The following is a 21,930-nucleotide window of genomic DNA, read 5'->3' as shown; positions in this document are numbered from 1 at the left end:
GGAGCCTGGTGTCACAGTGCCATCCATCGTCTGTTGGGTCGGCAAAGCATCAAGAGAAAATTAGATTTGTGTGTAAATGTTCAAGGTTGAAGCCTTTTATACCTTTTATAACAGCTCACACAGAGAAAAGTTCAAATGAAACAGTGTGTGCTGACATTTCCATACAGTCCTTACCTTCATGTCCATGTATGTGTTTGACACGTCTGTAGTTTGGATTCATAAAAGCCAAAAATGAAAATCTCTTCTTTTAAACCCTTTCTTGAAGCAGCATCTGCCCACAGGCAGCAGAGGCTCATACAGCCCAGCGTGAGGATGTTTGACTCTTTCAGATGTGGACTTAAACAATGACAGTGCACGTTTAAACGTGTTTCAATGTACGAGCACAGATACATAAGGAAACCTTCACAGTGCAAAACATGGTGAGGAGAAACAGAGCGCACAGCTGCTCTGCTGGTTTACAGGCTTCTTCAAAGTGTCATAAATCTGACCGGCACTCCTGTTTACGGCTTTTGTTCTCCTTTACTCCAAGTAAGCAAACCCAATCACATCAAGAGACAATAAAGCGACTCCCAGCCCATCCAGGAAACTGTCTGACGGTCTAGTTTAGAAACCACGGGGAACAAAGTAGGAAAAGTTGATGCCAGCTCTCACATCCACAGCTCGCAGCGCTCTGCCTCAGCTCTGCTCGAACCACCCGATTCATCTGCTCTGGATTTCCTCTGACTAGTTCCCAACAATGGGTTCGGCTACGGTTCCCCCGCTGCTCTGCACAGCGAGCAACCCTCCACGCGTCCACAGTCCGCTCTGTCACAGATCAATATCCCATCTGTGATCTGTTCAGCCTACAATAATGAATCCCGCTAACCTGCAAAGCTAATGACAACAGATGGCTGGCACTCATTACAGTTTGAAAATAAGAGAGAGGATTGTCCAGAGCAGCAGACGACATCTCATGAAGAGCAAACAAATCAAACCTGGGATGTGATTAAAACAGCTGAATGTAGAAAAACACTGCACTGAATACTGTCATTCAAAATAAAGATATTTTTATCATGTTTGAAGTTTAAGACACTCTTACATAATTAAATGTTCTTATCTTCGTGCTGTGTGATGATGATGAGTGGACACTTGAATCAAAGAGATGATAAACTTTCTTTTACTTTTATCGTCAGCATCCTGAGACACCAGTATCTCTGTGGGATCCTGACCATCCAGCACAAAGCGCCTCGACGATGCGGCGCCATGGAAATAAAACGGATTCGTCTTAAACAGACGTGTGCTGGTCGGAGGTCACACCCAGTTTCCCTTCCTTCATGTCATCACCTCGTCCGCGTTTCCTTCTCTGCTGTTTTTATCCGAGCACTCACTCCCAAACTCTGAGATCAAAGATGAAGCAATGGGAGCGCTGGGCTGTGTCGCCTCAGGCCCACCAGGGTTGCTAGCCTGGGCACAATCAAATGCCTGGAATTTGTCACCCCACATGCTTTTTACAACCAGTAGCTGCAGCAGCCCCCACCCCAAAGCTACTTTCATGACAAAAACACAGGTTTCGGTGCCGCTCTGTGAGAACTGCTTTGACTAACCACGCGGCAGAGAACGATGCGTAAAAGAGCTGCACTTCATACAATCGCCGACAACAGAAATAAAAACTGCTGCATAAAGAAACGCTGTGACGCAGCCGTTTGATTCTTTCAAAGCGAAAAGAATTAAAGAGGAGCTGTGCTATTTACGGCCCTCGTTTCTCCTCAGGTGCTGTAAAACCATAAATCTTTCTCGTCTGCGATTTGGCTTTAAAACGGCATCTTTATGGGGTTCTCTGCAAACCAGCGTGGGCATGGCAACAAGGTCAAAGGTCAGCCTGTTCATGAAACTGCAGCATTTTCCTAATTTGGCTGGCGGGTTTGAAGAAAACGCTCTGTTAGATACTCGACATCATCATCAGCTGTTTGCTCCCAAACCAATCAATGTGCAGACGAACGCACCTGAACTTCCACCAGGTTTACTGTGCCCCCCCACAAACCATCTCTGGTGGTTGTTTATATACATCAAGGAGAAGATGTGCCTTCTACTTGTACCTATGTAGCAGAGCCAGTAGATGAGCTCATTCCCAGCTGTAACGACAGTAAAGCATCACGTTTACTCACATCCGATCTGGCAGACTGGTCCTCCACATCAGAGTCATTAGCATCGACCAGGTCCTGGAATGGCGGCAGCGTGGACGCGCTCCTGAGGTCTGCGTCCTCGCTTTCTGCTCGTAGCTTACTGGTGTGCAGCTGCGATCTGTCTCTCAGTAGTTTCTTATCCAAACTCTGACCGTCTAACTCTGAAATCGGCATTTCCGAGGAATTCACAAACCCCTTTTTGCGTCTTTTGGTCCCGTGATCGTCACCATCGAGGCCGGACAAGCGCTTGTTTAACCTCGACACATGAGTTATCCCCTCAGTCCTACGCTCCTTAGACAAAGACTTGGGCTGCTTGAAGCCCATCTTAGGATTGATCTCTCTAAGTGGCTGGTTCTCTTTGGGTTTCCTGGAAGATTCTTTGGGGGCTTTTCCGGGTTCCCAGCCCGAGTCCCTGAAGGCACTTTTGGGGTCTTTTAAATCTTTTGGGGTCTTGTCTTTATGGTCCTTAAATGGCTTGTGGAGTTTGGAGATGCTGCTGTTGTCAGTGCTGGTGGTTGTGGCCATGATGAGGAAAGCGTTTCCTGTAGAGCCATCCTGCAGATTGAAACAGACACAGGAGATCAGATAGTAGCGTCGGATATTTAAGTAGCTGTAGATGAAAAGTGACATCAAGCAAAACAATAACAAAAGAGAAAGACTAAAGCTACACGGGAAAAACACGTAAAGCTCAGAGTGTTCAGGCACAAGGAAAAGGGATGCTGCACGCGCTGTCAGCTGATACAGTATCGAACACGCCACCGATTTTATAGGCAAAGATGTTTTTAAAGGTGCTGTAGACATGAAACCCACTCAGTCCACACATGCAAAGACATCATACACGTGCAAATATTAAGTTATGCATAGTGATGAAAAACAATGCAGGGAAAAGTGCTGAACACACCATCTGAAACTTATTGAATACTTGTACAAAAAGCTTTATTGACAGTACAGCTTCAAGGCGCCTCCTGAAGGACGCAGTCACACTGCTCAGCTGTGGTTTCGTCCCAGTCTGTGGGATCATAATCTGAACAGCTGATTGGGTCTAATCCTAACTGTCCCTCCCGCTGATGTTAAAACCAAAGCTGATTGTGCGACACAAAAACAAAGTGTGGAACAGATCAGCTGATTCTGTTTGCTAATGTGTTGCTAATATTTTTCTACATTTTCATAGTTTAAACCAAGTTTTTCTGAATAAATATGAGTTCTAAATCAGTGCACTCTGTTTTTATTTACATTTCACGCAGTGTCCCAATATTGGCTGACAAACGTGAATTACACTGCAATGATCAACTGTACAGCGAAACACTGATGCTGTATTACTGTAAAACACTAAATATCTGTTTCTTTGTCCACAAACATCCACACAGGTAAATCTTCGGCCCCTGACATTCTGATGTACGTCAGATATTATAAAGTGGATCCCAGCAATCTCAGAAAAATGAGGGATGTTCCTGGCCAATCATTTCTAAGCCGACTAAACGAGGAAAACCAAACGGCTGGTGTGAAACTAAGAAACACTGCAACACACTGTGTGCGTCTCACATCGTGCATGATGAACACGTTATCCTCCAACACCAGACTAAACCCAGAACAGAAACAGGTAACCTGATGGTAACCCTCAGCTGCAGCAGTGGCTCCAAACTAACCTGCTGAGGTTTTAACAGCAGTTGTTCTGGTTTCATGTTCCAGCTATAAAACATGTTTTTGCTATCGTGCCATCTAAATTTTAAACTTACCACATACACTCATGTACTCATGCATATACACAGAAGGGAAGATGACATCTTTGCTGCTGAGGAATTATTTTCCCTTTTTCCAATTTTCAAAATGTTTAAAAAAATGTTTAAAACGTTAAAAAGACAAAATATTTAAAACATTAAAGCACAACATGGTACAAAACATTTTGGTTACTGGTAACCAAAATAACACAGGTGGCATAAAAACACTGATTTGAACATTTGTGACCCACCTGTACCTGTACCTGACTGTAGGCTCCAGTCTCTCATCTAAAGGTAAAATATGATGTGAAGATGACTTACTACTAAAGATGTTCATGCACTATTAAATATGACAAAACAAATACACTGTGGCACATTGTGCTGTGCATTATTAATGATGCACATTGATGCAATTCATAGAAACACCATAAATGATCATCCATTTCCTCTGACGGGTCTTTGCATTAAAATAAATATATCAATAATGACTTTGGTTTGCAGAGCGCCTCACATGAAACCTAGGGACGTGCTAGAAACAGTACAAATAAAAATATAGTGAAGAAGCCCAGAGCTCCCTCACAACAACCGCCTTCTTCAGTTTATCCAAGGAAACAGAGACATTCCCAAGCCAGCCGAGAAGCAACCTCTCCCGGGACCGCCTCCCAGAAGGCCACGCCCTGAACACCTCACCCCGGCGGCAGCCGACTCAAATGGCTCCTTTCGATGTAGAAGGACATCGACTGCAGTCCGAGTCCCTCTTGAACTCGTCACCCTATCACAAAGCAAAAGTCTACCCACCTTCGGAGGAAGCTCACGTCTGCGACGACTGCGTATGGGAGACACAATATTCTCCCATTGGGCACCAATTAAAACGTTAACATTAAACAACTAGTCCTTCTGATACGTCTAATGACAGCAGCTCTGATGATTCAGGCACATTCCTGCTAAGAATAGGCCAAAGCACCTCGGTTTGAACTCAGTTCAATTCAATTTATTCACACAGCAACAAATCACAACAAGCTTTACATTGTACAGTATATCCTATAATAATAGACACAGAAAACTCTTATCCACACACAACATCATCTCAGTTCTGTTCACCACAGCTCAATTATACACATTATGACATAATCATGTTGCCTAGCAACAAGCTTTTAGCATATATAAACTTTACCACCATATTATTATTTATTGATTGATATTTTTGTATATTAACTAACAATATTGTAGCTTTAGTATTCACTGATTCATCTAAAACAAAATAAATAAATTAGTACCAAACACCAGTGCACCCTGGGAGAGGCTCCAGGCCCTGACAGGCCAAAGCGTTTAGTGCAGTACAAGGAAGAATCACCCTGAGGTTTAAAAAACATATTTCATGCTTGTGCTGCAACGTTTTTGCAGCAGCTGGTCTTTGCTGCAAAACGAGCGACCTTTGTAGCAGCAGTGCTGCAAGCTAACAAGGTAAAGAACAGAGACACTGACCTTGGACGCATTAAAGCCTTTGCTTTTCTTTGTGTCAGAGCTGTTGGGAAGTGTTGCCAGCTTGAGGTGGGAGCCAAACAGGGAGGCTGAGCCCTCCTGCATTATCATCACCTGCCAAAGGAAAATCAGCAGCTTAAATGAGCAGAGAGTTCTTTGCTTTCAGTAAATGTAGAGTGTTCAGTCTCTACCTAGAAAGCTGCTAATGAATCAGTCATTTACTGAGTAATATCACTGTGTTTTTAGAGTCAAGTACCAGAAAAGAGGACATCAGTAAAGAATGTTCAGCTTTACTGTCAAGCAGCTTGTGTGAGCACTTTTGTACAAATTTGTTCTATATTACATCTATTTCATCCCAGTCATCCCAGTGACATCAGTGCCTCACATGTACATGTAACTGACTTGAAAAAACTGCGTCAAAAACAACAACAATCAAAGAAAGAACAACAAAGGATTCTCACATGTACAGGTAAAGATGGGTATCATGAAGATTTAGAGTAACAGATAAATGCAGGGCTCGCAAAATCGCTAGCCCGACGTCCCGGGGCTAGCGATTTTTCCAGTCGGGCTACCAAAATCTAACTCAGCCCTGCCCGTCGGGCTATCATAGGAAAATATATGTCAGTGCTTTTGCATTCTTTCGCCAGTGTAGCTGAGTAATTATGTCATTGGCATGAACCACTGTCAATATGTGACCTATTGAAATCGCGTTTGAATTTGCGCTTGCTTTTTGCTTTCATTTTCATTTTGCGATCGCGCGAACGGTGTATAGAGAGCGGCAGCACTGATTGGTGAGTGACGATTAATTGCGCACCAATTCCTCTGACATCTTCTTATCACTCATTAGCTTACTATTCAAACGCAACAAGTGAAATCTCTCGCAGCAAGCTTAAACATGTGAGAGGTTGAGTGCGCAAAGAATCGCTGATCATTATGTAAGTACGTGTGTAAAAGCAGCAGGATTTACGCTGGTATTTTAGTTCTGCAGAGCCAAATAAGACAGGTCAGGGTGAAGAAGGGGCAGCCAAAGAAAAGCCGATCACAAAACGGAAAAGATATGACAAATCGAGCCCGTTCTCACTCCCGAGGCGTAACATGGCGACATTTTGTCACGTCCGGCGGCGTTCCTGAGGAACGCGAAAGGAGACTTTCGGCGTTCTTATGGTACGCGGCGGGTTATGGCTGAAATCCAGTGCAATGACGCTCCCGCGGTAACCAACGTTCCAGCCCTGTATTCCAGCCCTAAACCTAACCTTATCCCTAGCCCTAACCATAACCGTTTTCCTCACCGTAAACAGGATTTAAATGATGTTAAATAGCGTGTTTCTAAGCTATTTGAAGGAAAAGAGCGAACATGTGTAGATTGAGTCCATATGGTTCTCATATTTCCTCATTTTTCCGAGGTCGTCATTTAGGAATGTGGTGGGTAGCCGAAAACGTAATATGTTGACGATTTGTCACCTAGCCTAAAGACTATGAGGCAAAAAGAAAGCACAGCTTTTTTGGTTTCATGGACAAAAGAATTTCTGTGGCTGGAATATGACGAGCTAAATAACACGATGTTCTGCCAGGTGTGTTGTGAGTTTCATTTGATTTCTGTGTTGACAAGCGCCTTTGTTACTGGGACCAGTCATTTTAAGAAAGACCCCATCAGAACCCATGAGCAATGCAAGAAATGCATTATTGCCCAGTCTGCAATATCTTTCCCAGAACAAACACCAATTGCAAAAAAACATACTACAAATAAACCAAGCACAACAAGAACTCCTGAAAAAGCTGTTTAGAACAGCGTGCTATATTGCAAAGAGTGAACTACCATTGGCAGAATTTAGCAGTCTTTGCAAACTTCAAAAAGCAAATGGCCTAGATCTTGGTTCCACTTACTTCTTACCTGTGACTTCAGTGAAAATTTCAGATTCAGGATCTGACACAGACTGATTCATGTTCTACACAGTTCTTACAAGTTCATAGAAATTTCTGTTCAATTAGAACCAAGTATTTGAGTTGATGATTGTAATTTTTATACAGTTGTTGTGATTTGTATTTTAACATTTTTTTTGATTAATTTTTGTTTCCGTTACAATATTATACTTTAATGTATAATATTGTAAAGGAAACCAAACGTAAAAAAAATTTCTTTTTTTATTCGGGCTACTTAAATTTATTTTGGGCTACCAAAAACTGAAGAATGCCTGCCCGAAGGGCTACCAGAGATTTTGAAATTTTGCGAGCCTTGAAATGCCACAGTTACCAAACACACACAAAACCATATGACCAAAGACTATACTGGTGGCTGCACTTGAGGTTCACCTGAAGCACAACAAGTGAGCACCGCTCCAACTCCAATCCCCAAACGTTTGATCGAATGCTTATATAGGTCATCATGTGCTACCACATGCCCCTCTTCATGAAACGCCTCACAATTCCTGCCTAGCCTAAACATTTAGCTCACTATGGCTAATCATGAGGTGGACCTGCTGTCATCTTAGATGGCAGTGCAGGGGCGGGGCCGGTGTCCTGCAGGTTACAGAGCTGACCCTGGGTCAACACACCTGAATCACATGACTAGCTCATTACCAGGCCTCTGGAGAACCTCAGGACATGTTGAGGAGGTAAATAAACTGGATTAAAATGAAGTGCACATGAAAGTCCCAGTGAGGGAATTAAAAAGCTTAGCAAAGGATGGCAAGTTAAAGATGTGTTTATTGAATTCATTATCAACATTTTAACAACATAAACCGTTGTTCCACGATTCCTGGCACAGCTTTAAAAGGAAACACACGCTTTATGTTTAGTAACAGCGTTTGATTTTCATACTGCACATTATAGCAAACATGTCCACTTTGGTCCACACGCAACCACAGATTTGTGACTTTGTGAAGCTAAACTGTGCTGCTCTGTTATTTTTGCCAAACTCCGGGAAGACAGTCGCACTATGTTAACATAGATGTAAACGCTCCAGACAAGAAAACAACCAAAACCTCTGCTGGTGTGGAGCAGCAGGGCCGTACATACACTGCCCCGTGAACGCCGTGTTTCCATGACTGTAGGCGTCTTATGTGAGCAGTGGATCTGACAATCGTTCAAGTGCACAATTTAGTAACGGGACACATTTGAAACAAAGCCAACTGGTTTTGACTGAAATCCGTTACATTAAAGTTTAACATCTGCAGCAACAATAACTGCTACATTGTGTCATTGCTGAGGTGACAACATGTAACAGGGAGGACGGAGTCATTATGAGCTACAAGCCTGTTAGAAATCTTACCTTTGAGTCTTCTGAACTTCTTTTGTGAGGATTTCGTTGCTGTGAAGGACAACAGAAGAACAGCGTGACAATCTTGGTAAACAGAAAAATACAAACTGCACTCATTATTATTCATATCTCACATATGCAGGGTAAACTAGTTCAGCCATTGACTGTCCTCTCCAGACTGACTGTAGCACTTCAGCCCACTGTGAGGCCAATCAGAGGCTCCAGACATGTCAAATAAAGTGAATCAATACTGAAGTGCAGTTTTAAAACCCTCAGATTTACTGAGGAAAGTAAACTAATGTCATTGCTGTAAAGACTATACACATATACTCCACACATACTACGTCCATGATATAAAGCGACAGCCCAGGATGGACCTGGGCTGTCACGCCCTCGTGCCTACCCCTCCAGCTTTCAGTAACTTCCTACGAAACTCCTCGGTTGGATTGTTGAAGGTGAGCTTCTCACAGCGGAGGTGATTGACGGGCGGGTGACCTTCCAGGTGGAGGAACAAGTCATAATCAAAGCGAACTTTCTTCGGTTCTTCCTACGGAGAAGTGGAAGGAAAACCACGAAAGGGACAAACAATAAAAACCCGTCATGCAGCACGTTACCCACATCATGCTCTGTTTTTGACTGCATCATTTAATTAGATTCAATTCAATTTTATTTATACAGCATCAAATCACAGCAAAAGCCACCTCAAGGCGCTTTATAATGTACAGTAGATACAGAGAAAAGCCCAACAATCATATGACCCCCTATGAGCAGAACTTTGGCGACAGTGGGAAGGAAAAACTCCCTTTTAACAGGAAGAAACCTCCGGCAGGCTCAGGGAGGGGCGGCCATCTGCTGCGACCGGACTACATGATTCAGATCCCAAACACCACAGTGTCTGTGAACGCTCTGAAGCCTGAACCATGAAATAACGGACAGAAAAAAAATTGAATTAATTAAAATCTAATTTTCATATACACCTTTAATTTTGATTGAATTTGCTACATCTGGCAAAAAAGTGTGGTGCAATTTATTTACTTTCTTCAGGGGAAAATAAATAAATAAATCACACTGATTATGTACAAGAACTGTATTTGTTAAATATGATACACTAGGCACCAAGTAAGTACCACAGTAACACAGCAAACTCCTGACTAATTAAAAAAATAAGTTGAGAAATTTAACGCAGCTTTCAAATGAATCCATGTTTTTTCTGGGTTAAGATCAACTTTGATTTTTTGCTTTTGGACTTTAATTATTTTTACTGGCTTTTTAAGTTTAAATCGCCATTTGATGAAATGATCACAGTTTGGGTTGAGACGACCTTTGCTCAGGCCTCAGCATCTGTTAGACGTGTTCGAAAGGCTCTCTGCTAGAAAACGCCAAAGAAAATAGAGCCAGTGGAACCAGTGGAACCAGTGACAAACGAAAAATCTGGAACAAATGCTGCTTCTGAATTTTGCACCAATAACCAATATTAGAGCTCTTCCAGCACTACAAAATGCACCTTTCTCTCCACTGGATGTGCCAGTTCATGGCTCTGACCCAGTATCTGTGTGGTCACCAGTTTGCTGTGTAAAGCTTTGTCTCGTTTAACTTAAATCTCTGCATTCATGACCTGCGTTTCCAGCTGTCGTCACCCAAAGTGCTGAGAGCAGAAAAGCACTGTGTGAGAACCAGTTCATCTAGCCTTTACCCTCACATGGCAAAGGTGGCATCGCCTTTACTCATGCAGGCCCAGCTGTGTGTGTGACCTGCTGCTTTGTTAGAGCTGCACACCTCAGAGTATGGTAGGCCAGTTGTTTTCTCTTTTCCAGCAAAAACACTTTCAAGAGAGCACAACTGTATCACGCGTACACTCCCTCAGTAACCGTCACTGCAGAAGCTTCCACATAAAAGACGCGACTCTTGATAGAAAAATGAAAACAGCTCTGAATGGACACATTTGACAATCAGCCTCTCCAAAGCTGCAGTTCAGGAACGACCTGGTGCAAACCCGACACATGTTCAGAGCACACATAAAAACCCCTTCATGGTTTAGAGGTTCAGGGTCTTACAACAATAGTGCATTACCCACACAAACCCTGGCAGCTGAGTGCTGCTTGTTAAATGTACCTTGTTTCTGAAATAAACTTCGATGGGCAAGATGAAGCCTGCGTATCCAGATTCCTCCACTTTGTACGGTGGATCCTTGCACACTGAAAGAGAAAACTGCTGTTAGACTTCAGGAGGCTGACAGTTCACAAAGCTTGCTTTAAATTCATGCAGTTACATGAAATGCAGAGCAGCGCTGAGTGTGCTGCAGCCATCTGGTTGGGTTGCTGGGAGACGGCCGCTCTGACAAACACAAAAAACCCAACCATTACATAAATCACATCCCCTCCACACCTGAACTAGGTGACAGGACTGTATTAAGACTGTTGCTTCATTTATTGTGTCATTAAACACACTAATCCTGCAGCTGTGTTCTCATGAGACCTCATTAACTCAATTTCTGCAGCCTACTCTGACGCATCGATACAGAGAGCGGGCGTCCATTAGAACCAAAGCCTTAAACACACATGACAAGGCCAAGACGTCCACACATGCTCGCAGAGGAGCACACGGATCACAACGGATCCCTCCTGAGTCACAAAATGTACCAACGCAGGAAATGTACTAATTAAGTTACGTGTGCTTATTGAACAAAGGAAGCTTTGCTTAATTCTCAAATATTGTCCGTTTGACACATCACAGCACGCAGCTACGATGGTGATGTGTGTGAATGTGTAGAAATGCTGTACGGATGGATGAGAGTCGAGAAGGACGACATCTTTCTCAAATCGTCCCTCTGCTGCCTCCAACATCTTCGTTCCTGAAAATCACATCTGTTCAACTCATTGGGAAAGATGTGAAAGCCAGGCTGGATTTTCTTTCCTTCTTTTGTAATTTCATGTTCAAACGTTTAAACTTATTGTTGTTAATAAGTTACAAACTATTTTACTTACTGGTCACCAGTGTTGGTCAAGTTACTTGAAAAAAGTAATCAGTAACTAATTACTAACTACCTCTCCCGAAAAGTAATCCCGTTACTTTACTGATTACTTATTTTCAAAAGTAATTAATTACTTAGTTACTTAGTTTCTTTTTAAAAACACGATTTACAACCTGAATAGGTGATAAAGTGATAGATCTTTCAGCCCAATTCTACTTTTTCTACATAATCATCATACAAAATGTAATTAAATGGAAAAGTCTCTTTTTAAAACTTGTTTTATTAGTTTTAATCTTTTAACTTTATGCATCAAGCAAAAATTTAATTATCTGCAACATTCTCTGACTGGAAGAAATTAGTTTAACATTTAAACCTATTTTCTGCACATTCCAGCACATAAAATAAAATATTTTGTGTGTTTACACTCACTCTTTCAAACAGATGCAAGTAAAACACAGCAGAAAATAAATAAAGTCAAAGACTAGCGGTCCTGTTGCTCTATTTTCACCTGTAAAGCAGGAGTGGGGTAGGCGGAGGTTTACCCTGGTGCAGGTGTGCAGCGGTCAGTGGAAGAATCCGCGAGTTTCTCTGTGAGTTTCCCATTACGTCGTAGCTACTCGGTGCTTGTTTGGAAGTTTAGGGTTTTTTTCACTGTAAAAAGAAGTTTTCTTCCCACGCACAACGGACACTAATGTTTTTGTCACTTTTTATGGAATCAAACTCAAAGTAAGGTCAGTACTTCCACGCTTTAAACGCTGCACGCTCATACTCTCTCTGCACTCGATATATGATCCATTGTTGATCTGCACACAGCTGTTGTCACGAACGTCGCACTCGCTTACGTCACTGTCATGAGACATTCTCGCAAAAAATCACGGTTTTAGTAACGCAGTAACGCGGCGTTCCTACGGGCAAGTAACGGTAATCTAATTACCGTTTTTGCAATAGTAATCCCTTACTTTACTCGTTACTTGCAAAAAGTAATCGGATTACCATCTCTGCTGGTCACAGATCTAATCCAGTAGTCTAAAACTATATCTGTTCATGTATTCATACTATGACACAGTGAGCAGTGGCACCTCTCAGTGTATACACAGCTATGTGCTCAGGTTTCAGTGGTTTAGGTTGAAAAAGCAGCCATGACCTGATGGAGCACATAATGATTGTGAAACGTTAGCTTTTTTTTTTTTCATGCTATTCAGGATTTGTTTTCCTGCCACACTTTTAAATCTGCAGCTGTTTGACAAAATTAAATGTCACAGCCTTTGTTATCCTCAACATGAATCAGGATCCTTATTTTAGGACAGATGTGTCATAGACACATGTTGTAGGCTTGTAACAATACTACAATTTCAGTTTTAATACCAATACCCAGAAAAAAACATGGTGAAGAGTATAACTGCATCCTACACCAACAGAAGTAATGGTGAAGACGTTGTTACCTTTCAACTAATTCTTTCAAATATAAAGTTGATTTAAATAAAATCAATACTGGTGGCCTGCAGCGCTCCCCCTCAGCCAAAGACACGGATTTAAAAATCAGAGCTGATTTTCAGAGATGTTGTCCTCCGACCACGAGGTCGAGGTCAGCGGGATGCAAACTCATCTGAGATTCTCAGCAGATACACCTCTGGTATCAAGTTGAAAATCTTAGGTGACCTCCTCCTTGAGTTATCACATTCACAAGACTTTACAAAACCTTGATCCCCGACCTTGACGCTGAGACCTATGGTATGAACTTCCCAACCCTACATCACCTCATTCTTGATGTATCACATCTGGACAAAGTGTGGTATTAGCTGTGAAATGAAGAAGACAGAAAACAGAGTGCTTACTGTGAACGCTCACGCCGCTCACTGCCTGGATTTCCAAACTGACCTTTCAGGCAGCTCTTTACATCCTGGTAATTGCTAATAGTTAAACAGCAATGCTGACATGTGCTCCTGCCAGGTTAATATTTATGATTATTACTTAATACTTTAATACTAGTGAAATGCAAGCTTCACTGATCTCTGGAGATGCCTCTGAAAGGACTGTTCGGTGTTAAACACAGCTGTTGACTTACTGCAGCAGTGCCATGTGAAAACATGTTTGTATTGATGTTCTTGCAAATATGTACCATTTGGAGTCAGTGATTAACATCTGAGTGCCTATTTTTTGACAGCCCTAATAGAGACACTGCTTATGTTTGGAGAACGCAGGGACTGATGTAGACCCCAAAAACACGTCCCCACAGTGAAACGAGGGCGTGGGAGTATTAGGCCGTGGGTATGCTTCAGTCCATCTGGAACAGGAAATCTTGTCAAGGTGGAAGGAATTATCAAGAAAGACACATATGTGATAGTTTGGAAAGAAAAGATCAAGCAGCCAAACCTGGATCTAAGTAATCGCTTTGTCACATTTTCCTTTGTCTGAAAAACGCCTGCGTCTCATCTGTTTGTGGGTTTATATTGGTGCTAATGTATGACCCTTACATTCATACATCCCTGTAAAAAGGCACTTTGACGTTCAATCACTGTTGCTCTACTAGAGACAGTGCTATTAAAACTGTTCCTAAGTACTGACTAAGCCAATCTCAAAGGGCGAGGACCAACCAAAGCTGCACATCAGCATGAAGCTATGGTCCAGCAGGCAACAGCTGCTCCTGTTCTCGGATGAACCCTACAAAAAGCTGAGCAAAAGCATTCTTCTTATGTCATGGTGACTCTGATTAGTGCTTATTTATGCACAGACAACACTAATTCATCGTGATATTCACCGCAGGTGATGAAGAGTGCCTGTGGTTGACTGAGCAGAGCACCCAACAACAACCCTGCACTCCACCACCCTACACGACCTCTCCTGACTCTGCATCACACTAATCAGGTAACAGCAAGACCCTTCGACAAAATGAGGTCAACATTAAGCTCCTGAGCAGCAAGAGCAGAGCAGGGATGAACGCACACGCTAAAGTTTGTGTTGGAGGTCAGTTAGGCCGTACGGGTGGAGAGCCTCAGCAAGTTAAAGGTTAGCATCCTCCTCGCTGCTCGTCGTACCTTTCCCACCCCGCTAGCACACATGCTAATGCAGGTCACGTACAGAAGCAGGCTGCATACACACTATATCAAATATGTCAGCCTGTTAAGATACACACACCTCCACAGAAACGCACTGAAAGAAACTCCTGATCAAAGGTCTGAGACTAACAGCACACACAGCAGGGTGAAACTTCCACACCTCACCTATAAAACCACCACAGAAGTGTTGGATGCTCAGTGAGCGCCGGGGTGGCAAACTTTAATTCTTGCAAAAGGTTGATCAATTTCCTATTATTTGATCTGATTTTATTAGCGTCAACATCATCAACATGTTTGATGAAGAGCAAACATGATGCAGACGATGTAGGACAACTCGAACATGCCTGAGAAGGACCGTTTACGAAGTCTGGATGAACCTTCAGAGTCGTAAACTGAAATCACAGCAGAGAACACTCAGATCTGATTTATGACAACATCTACATATCATAATAATGATAACAAAAGTAGCTCCTCAGACGTGTAACTGATGAGTCCGATGAAGAAGGAAGTAATAATGGAGCACATTATGATTCTTTACGTCCAATAAAAGCTGCCAAACAAGTGTTAGAACAAATCTAACATTAAGAGAACCATCGAGAAAAAGTGAACAGCAGACAGAGACAGCAGGTTGGTCACATCAGCTCCAGTCGGTGCTGCTCCTCGATATTAATGTTTTCCATGTGGGAAGGGGGGGGGGAATAAAGGATATGCAGGGTGTGATTGAGGTGGGTGATCTGCTGCACCCTCAAACAATGCAGCCACAAGAAGAGTGGTGTATTTGTACAGCACCAACACGCAGTCGATTTAATGTGCTTCATATTTTAGGGTAAAGACCCAACAGACAATCTACGCACGTGGAAACCAAACTACACCACCATCAGAGGTGGGCTTCACGTGTGCACCAGTACTTCCTGAAACTATTGGCCTCCTGTAACCTCACGAGGTAAGACATGCTGCACTACATCTGCTTACTAGCTATCATGTACTGGATATAAAGTCCCAGTATGGAGAGTATGGCTATAACATAACTTATTATTCAGACTTATGGATATATTCATGTCAAAAAAGGTTAACAAGTAATAATAAATGAATGCAGCAGATACCATAGGCTTTCACAGGTTTCAGGCCCTAATAAAACTCCACCAGCAGGCCACGAGTCTCAGAGCGAGTCCTGACTCAGGCCTCGGAGCTTTGTTGTGGGGAGGGACTGTAAAGAAAGACAAATGTTTTATGGTAAGGCCAACTGAGAGAGGAGTGAAAGAGCTTTCAACAGACACCCCAAATAAATCAAGCTTCAATAAACCGCTTCCTCAAACTTCCTTTCATTGATTGAACCGAGGAAGAGTTGGCATTTACAGCCCAGTTCCTGTTCCTTGGAGGTGGCCGCCTTGTTTATCGGCACCTCCTCCTAACCCCATGCCTTCTTGTAAACAACAGCAGCCAGCCTGGAGCTTTCTTTGTGTTTCACCTTCATGAGTGGGAAGCATTTTTGAGGAATCAAGGAACAACAAAACTAAATACCAGCAAAATCCCGAAGCCCTTCAGTTTCTCAGAGCTTATTTATTTTCCCTCCACATTAGAAACTACACATTTCACGCCATTTTCAGGGAGATGAACCATTTTTTTATCTTCCAACTTTCCATAAAAGTGACAATTCTCTGAAATATCAAACACCTTTGAAGAGATTCCCTCCATCTGTAGATTAAACGGCACTACAGAATCCAAATGAGGTGCTTAAGCAGCATGAGCCTCTGCTGCCAAAAACAGCACCGCCTTCGCTGCTTCCTAACAACGTCTTTACCTCCATTTGTTCAGACAGCTTTGCCATTTGGCTGTCACCATGGAAACACCTCCACGCTGGCCTGCTAACTACACAGCAGCAATGATGAAGCGCAACGGCGGCTTTACTCGCCGACTCGGGGAGCTTCTCCGAGCTACACACCCAATTGTTTGGAGAGTGAGAAGAAGTTAGACATGCGCCGTCTTTTGGCGTTCTCGCTCTGACTCCCTTCGATGTTTGGATTGATAACAAAAATATGAAGAAGACTGTATTGAGAGCACTTAGGATCTGAGATCTTATCAGTGGACCTAGTTTGGTTTGGTATTGCTACATAAGCCAATAAAGACCAGCTGACAACTGTAAACAGCAGCAGAGCTACATGACTGATGTTCAGCACCTTCTAGATTTTTTGGTGTCCCGACAGACCCCAGATATGTCCAGGTGGACATACAAAGCTTATATTTCATTTGACAAGCCAAGTAAAATGGAGACATGTTAAAAGGATGTCCACATCCATTTAGTCCTCCCCACCTCCAAAACCCTCTGGTTTCCAAGGCTACAGTTTATAACCATCTGCAGTAAATACTGCTGCAAAGGTTATCGTGTAAATCAGCACACGACCTGCTGCCATTAAAGCAAACTGTTAGTCCTCACTTCAGTTTGTAATTTTAATATCTGCTCGTGACGTCTCCGTTTTATTTCAGTGTGTAGGTTGAGCCTGTGTGGCTGTTTCAGTTAAACTGGAAAGGAACCATGTCAAGAAAAACAGCTGAGCTCAGATCTTTGTGCGAAGCACACAACGTCCAGGTGCAACAACATGTGCTGGTGACTAATCTCTTAGTTGATTAAACAAGGAAAAAATTTGACTTACCAACTAGTGTAAAACTAGGAAACACTCAGGTATTAAGTTCAGTTTGAGAACAGTTTAAAGGAAAATGTCAAAAATTAATTATAGGCCAGTCAGTGAGCCATCTGGGGGCAGATTAAACTCCGCCATGGATTCGACCCTGGAGGGTGGGAGGGTGGGGTTTGGCATCAATGTTAGCAGCAGATCCTGGAAGTCATGTAAGCTGTGAGGCCTCCTTGGACTGGACTTGTTTGTCCAACACGCCCCACAGACGCTCGACTGAACTGATATCTGTGGAATCTGAAGCCCAACTCAACACCTTAGACTTGTCCCAGTTGTTCCAGTTTGTGCTACTCAAAGGCACCTTCTCCCACTTCTCCATCATCCTGTTCTGATGCTCAGGTGTCCACTGGTGACCCTTTTGGCAGTAGACGGGGGTCAGCGTGGACATCCTTACTGCTGTGCAGCCCCATGTGCAACAAACTGCGACACGCTGTGTGTTCTGACACGTTTCTGGTTCTGGTTCCTGCTGGTTAACCCCTTCCTTCATTAGATCACTTTTGATAGATACTGACCAGTGCAGACTGGGAACATCCCATAGGAGCTGTAGGTTTAGAGATGCAGTAACACAATCTTAAACCCTTATGCTTGCTCATGTTTCCTGCTATTAAGGAGAAAACCTTCGCATGCTCCCTGATCTATGCCACTCACCAACAGGTGCATTGATGAAGAGATGACCAGTGCCATCACCTCACCCGTCAGTGGTGGATTTCCCCCCCCCCCCCCCCCCTTCAACAATGGTGAAGAAGTTGTACCTTCAAAATATTAACTTGTTCATTTTTCAACAACTTTTCCCAGTTATATGTTAGCTTTAACAAAATAACTATTTAAGCTTAAAGGTTTTATTTATTTTACATAATTTCGTTACAGATTATTGCAGGAAAATATATTTCAGAATCTACTAATAAACAACGGGCGCAAACAAACAACGCTTTACCATCTACATGACTGAATTATTGTAGAAGAAGAACATGATTAAAATGAGTTTGAATTGGGGTCGGGCGACTGGATGAATATTTCGACTATCGCCGATAGGCTGAGCATACTCGGCCGGATGGTGGACGCGTGCATGCTCATGCAAGTTACTCGAGTTTGAGTACTTTGCTCGTACTACACTGATTACATTGCTCTGCAATCAAAAAGTCTGTGGATGCACGAATATATCGCCCATCGGTGATTATTGGACTGACGATTGTCAGTTGGAAAATTTTTACATATCGCCCAACTTTAGTCTGAATAAAGTCTCTCATTTGTTTCCTAAAATAAAAATAATAATTTAAAAAATTAGACAAAGTACGTGTTATGTATTTAGGATGAGTACAGGATAAGATAACAAAGTTAAATACATTTAGAAGATTATATCATACAGTTTTGGTTTGATTACAGACCAATTTTCCTAATAATTTCATTATTATTATTATTAGTAGTAGTACTAGTAGTAGTATCTGTGTGGCCACCAGTATTGTTTTAGATCAGGGGTGTCAAACATAAGGCCCGGGGACCAGGATCGGTCTAGCAAAGACTTCAGTCTGACCCACTGGACAGCTGTAAACACTGAAGGCGTAAACTTGGCATTTTTCTTTACGTTTTACAGCTTTTTCCGATAGATAAAGGGCACTGATACTACACTAAAATTATAAAACAACAAAGAAACAGTTAAATCAGATAACTGTGTAAATTCAAAATGTCCAGTTTTAGAATTATAGGTCAGTAAGTGAGCTACCAGAACTTTACTAATTTATTTTAGACATTTTTAAAAAAGCATCTTAAAATTTAATTCCAAAGAGTCACGCTGACAGATTTCTTTCTTTATCATGTAGAAAAATTGAGACGTCCCGTTTTCCTTATTTTAAGATACCTCGGAGTCTAACTTCTTTGCACTGACAGAAAGGGGAGTTTCACTGATCTGGCCCACATAGGATAAAGGTGGGCTGTATGTGGCAACATTACTGATCGTCCTTACTGTCTGTGGAGCTATGTGATGAACACAGGGTGGACAGTCTGAAGGTTAACTGTGGGGTTCATAAGTGAATGTATGACACACTAAACTATTTATACTTAAATAAGGTTTTGTATGTAGTAATATTATTGTGTCTATTACAGCTACTACTAATGTTATACTAATTACTACTGCTGCTATAAATAAAAAATAATAGACACATACTTCACCTGATTATATGATTATTGTCATCATTGTTATTACTGTATTATAATAAGCTGAAGCATCAGCCTGCACCTCTTCACTCACTAATTTGTGTTGTTTGTTGTTATTTATGTGATTATTTGTATCAAAACATGGAAGGTGAAACGACACCAGGACGTAACATTACACAGACAACATGTACATGACAGAGAGGACTTTCAGTGATAACCTGACCAACGCTGCACTACAGGTGTGAAATAAATGCATGCACATGAAGAAACAACACACATTAAAAGTATATATATATGTATACATATGTGTGTGTGTGTTTGATCAATTACAGATGTGAAGCCCTTAACCCCCCTCCACCCCCCCCCCCCCCCCCACAAAGCACCAGGGCAGCTCTCCTCACCTCGCTTTGGTTTCGGGAAGCTCTCGTGCAGATGAAAAACCACTTTCTCCACAAAGTGCTGGATGTTGCTGTGCTCTGGTCCTCGCACAAACACCATCCAGTCGTGGGTGAACCCTTCCACCGTGGGTTTCTTCCTGACCTGGGCACGATGACCAAGTTCCAGTTTCACCTGTACAGCACCCTGCAAAGCACAAAGATGCAGGGTTAGCGTTAATACAGACGGGTCCATGTTTCGTGCAGGTGTTTTTCCTGAAACACTACAGTCTGCTGTCGAACAACGTTTGTGTCCCTCTTAGCTGAAGCAAACAGCTTAAACACGACGAGCTGAGCTGCTCACATTTCAACCTTCGTGTGTGTCCTGTGCTTTGTTTCGTGGGCTAACGTTACACAACTGTTAAACCGTAACATCGTAAGAATAAAGACCAAACTTCTCAACAAAGTTGGCATGTCTGCGTTACCGGCCCAGCGACTCCTCTCACTGACTACAGCCGCTCTCCAACACCCTATCGGCGCGTTAGCCAAAACGTTTTGGGGGTTTCTCCCAAAAGATTTTCCTTGTCTGTCTCTGAGGGGAATTTAACATCTCTATTATTTCATGTGGTAGCGGCGCGCTAAGTAGCAGTACAGCCCGAAAACCCTTGTTGCAGAAAGACCCACGGACCCCTCCGGTGTGCCATAAATGTCCACGCGTATAGTGTTTAAACCCGAGCCGGGAACAGCAAAGCACCGTGAGCAGCTACTTACCGAGTTGGCCATAGCTGAGGCCGAGCCTTCGTGTTATTTCATGGAGAATTCGCTTTATATTAAATGAGAGGTGAGTGCAGTTTGCCTATGACGGCCGACATGGTTTCTTACGCACTCAACTCAGACCCAAGACTTTGAAAGGCTCGCCGGCTGTAAAGCGTCTGTAATGACGTGGACAGTATCCGCTTGGGGCTTTTCAAAGTAAAACACCTGCGGTAAAGATGCACTCCAGGTCCCCACATACCTAACATTCTCCTTATATATATTTCTTTAGATTTGTCTTTCTTTTGTTTTGTCTTTCAGACAATCTCCACATGTGTTTATTTGAAAAGATTCAGGTTTCTTAACTACTTTTCGACTTTGTTGTTAGCATATATGCACACAGCTGTTTATAATCCTGGCTTGTATGATTTTAACCTGTATATGCATGACCCAGAATGAATCATTTTAATTAGTAAATTACTTATTTTTTATACCGTTGCCAGCAATCCATTTACTTCCAACATTAAGGTGTTAATGCAGCTCCAAAGACTTCTCCACTCTGCCAGGATTAAAACTAAGCTATGCTTCTCTAATTTTATGACTATAGGTTCCTTTTTGTGTCTCCTGAAGCTGTCCGTGCATTCAACAAGTCTTGCTGGTATTGAAGCTCTATTTTAGTTGAATTGCATGTTTTCACTGTGCAGTATTAGTAAGGAATGTAGGAGTGCCTTCACTGGCGTCTCTGTTCTCTTACTGCGTGTCTGTGGTTCCCAGCACTGATACTGGAGTGAGATTTACAGTCTATAAAGTCCTTAAAGGACTTCAGCGGCAAAGAGAATATTTTCACACACTTACTGGATGTTAAGTCTGTTTGCCATGACTTTAAACCAATTTGTTAGGAAAGTAAAAGATTGTGTAGCTATTGTGATATTAATCAGAATCAGAATACTTTATTGATCCCTAGGGGAAATCATTTAATATTAATAATTATATCAATACTCAATATTAATAGTAATTATTAATTATTAATATTTAATATTAATTATCACTACAGTGTCATTATTTATCTTTAAATTTATTTTAATGACCGCTAACTACGGTGCACTTTATCCAAAAATTATCCAGTATTTTATTTTGATCATGAAACGCGTTCACTTCCGTTACGGTCTTTGTTACGTTCAACAAACCGGATCACTTTAAGAGGCACAGCGCACGCGCGGCTTGGTGTACCCGCTTGAGGCCTCAGAAAGAGCACGAGATGCAAAGAACCAATAAGAGAACAACAGATCCACAGATCTCCAATCAACTATCGGCAAC

At 42.3% G+C, this 21,930-nt stretch overlaps 1 protein-coding gene across 4 annotated transcripts in view; it reads right to left on the bottom strand.

The window, feature by feature from the left end:
* The window catches only part of mllt3 (MLLT3 super elongation complex subunit), a 33,072-nt gene that overhangs the window by 5,914 nt on the left and 5,228 nt on the right, over positions 1–21,930 (bottom strand). For 2 of the 4 annotated variants that reach the window (XM_087838990.1, XM_087838989.1), the window contains exons 2-7: positions 19,888–20,068; positions 10,731–10,813; positions 9,022–9,165; positions 8,631–8,669; positions 5,366–5,476; positions 2,145–2,717 (exon numbers count right to left, since the gene is read on the bottom strand). In XM_087838990.1, the coding sequence (XP_087695116.1) occupies positions 2,145–2,717; positions 5,366–5,476; positions 8,631–8,669; positions 9,022–9,165; positions 10,731–10,813; positions 19,888–19,984 (1,047 nt within the window). In that variant the 5' untranslated portion in view covers positions 19,985–20,068. Of the gene's footprint in view, positions 1–2,144; positions 2,718–5,365; positions 5,477–8,630; positions 8,670–9,021; positions 9,166–10,730; positions 10,814–10,887; positions 10,953–19,887; positions 20,069–20,631; positions 20,769–21,930 lie in introns of those variants that run through there. The other 2 variants (XM_087838991.1, XM_087838988.1) reach the window with 2 other exon arrangements.

This window comes from Neolamprologus brichardi, chromosome 3, assembly GCF_056152115.1.
Source record: "Neolamprologus brichardi isolate AB-2024 chromosome 3, ASM5615211v1, whole genome shotgun sequence".
Lineage (NCBI taxonomy): Eukaryota > Metazoa > Chordata > Actinopteri > Cichliformes > Cichlidae > Neolamprologus > Neolamprologus brichardi.
This window is presented reverse-complemented; position numbering and strand designations above follow the sequence as displayed.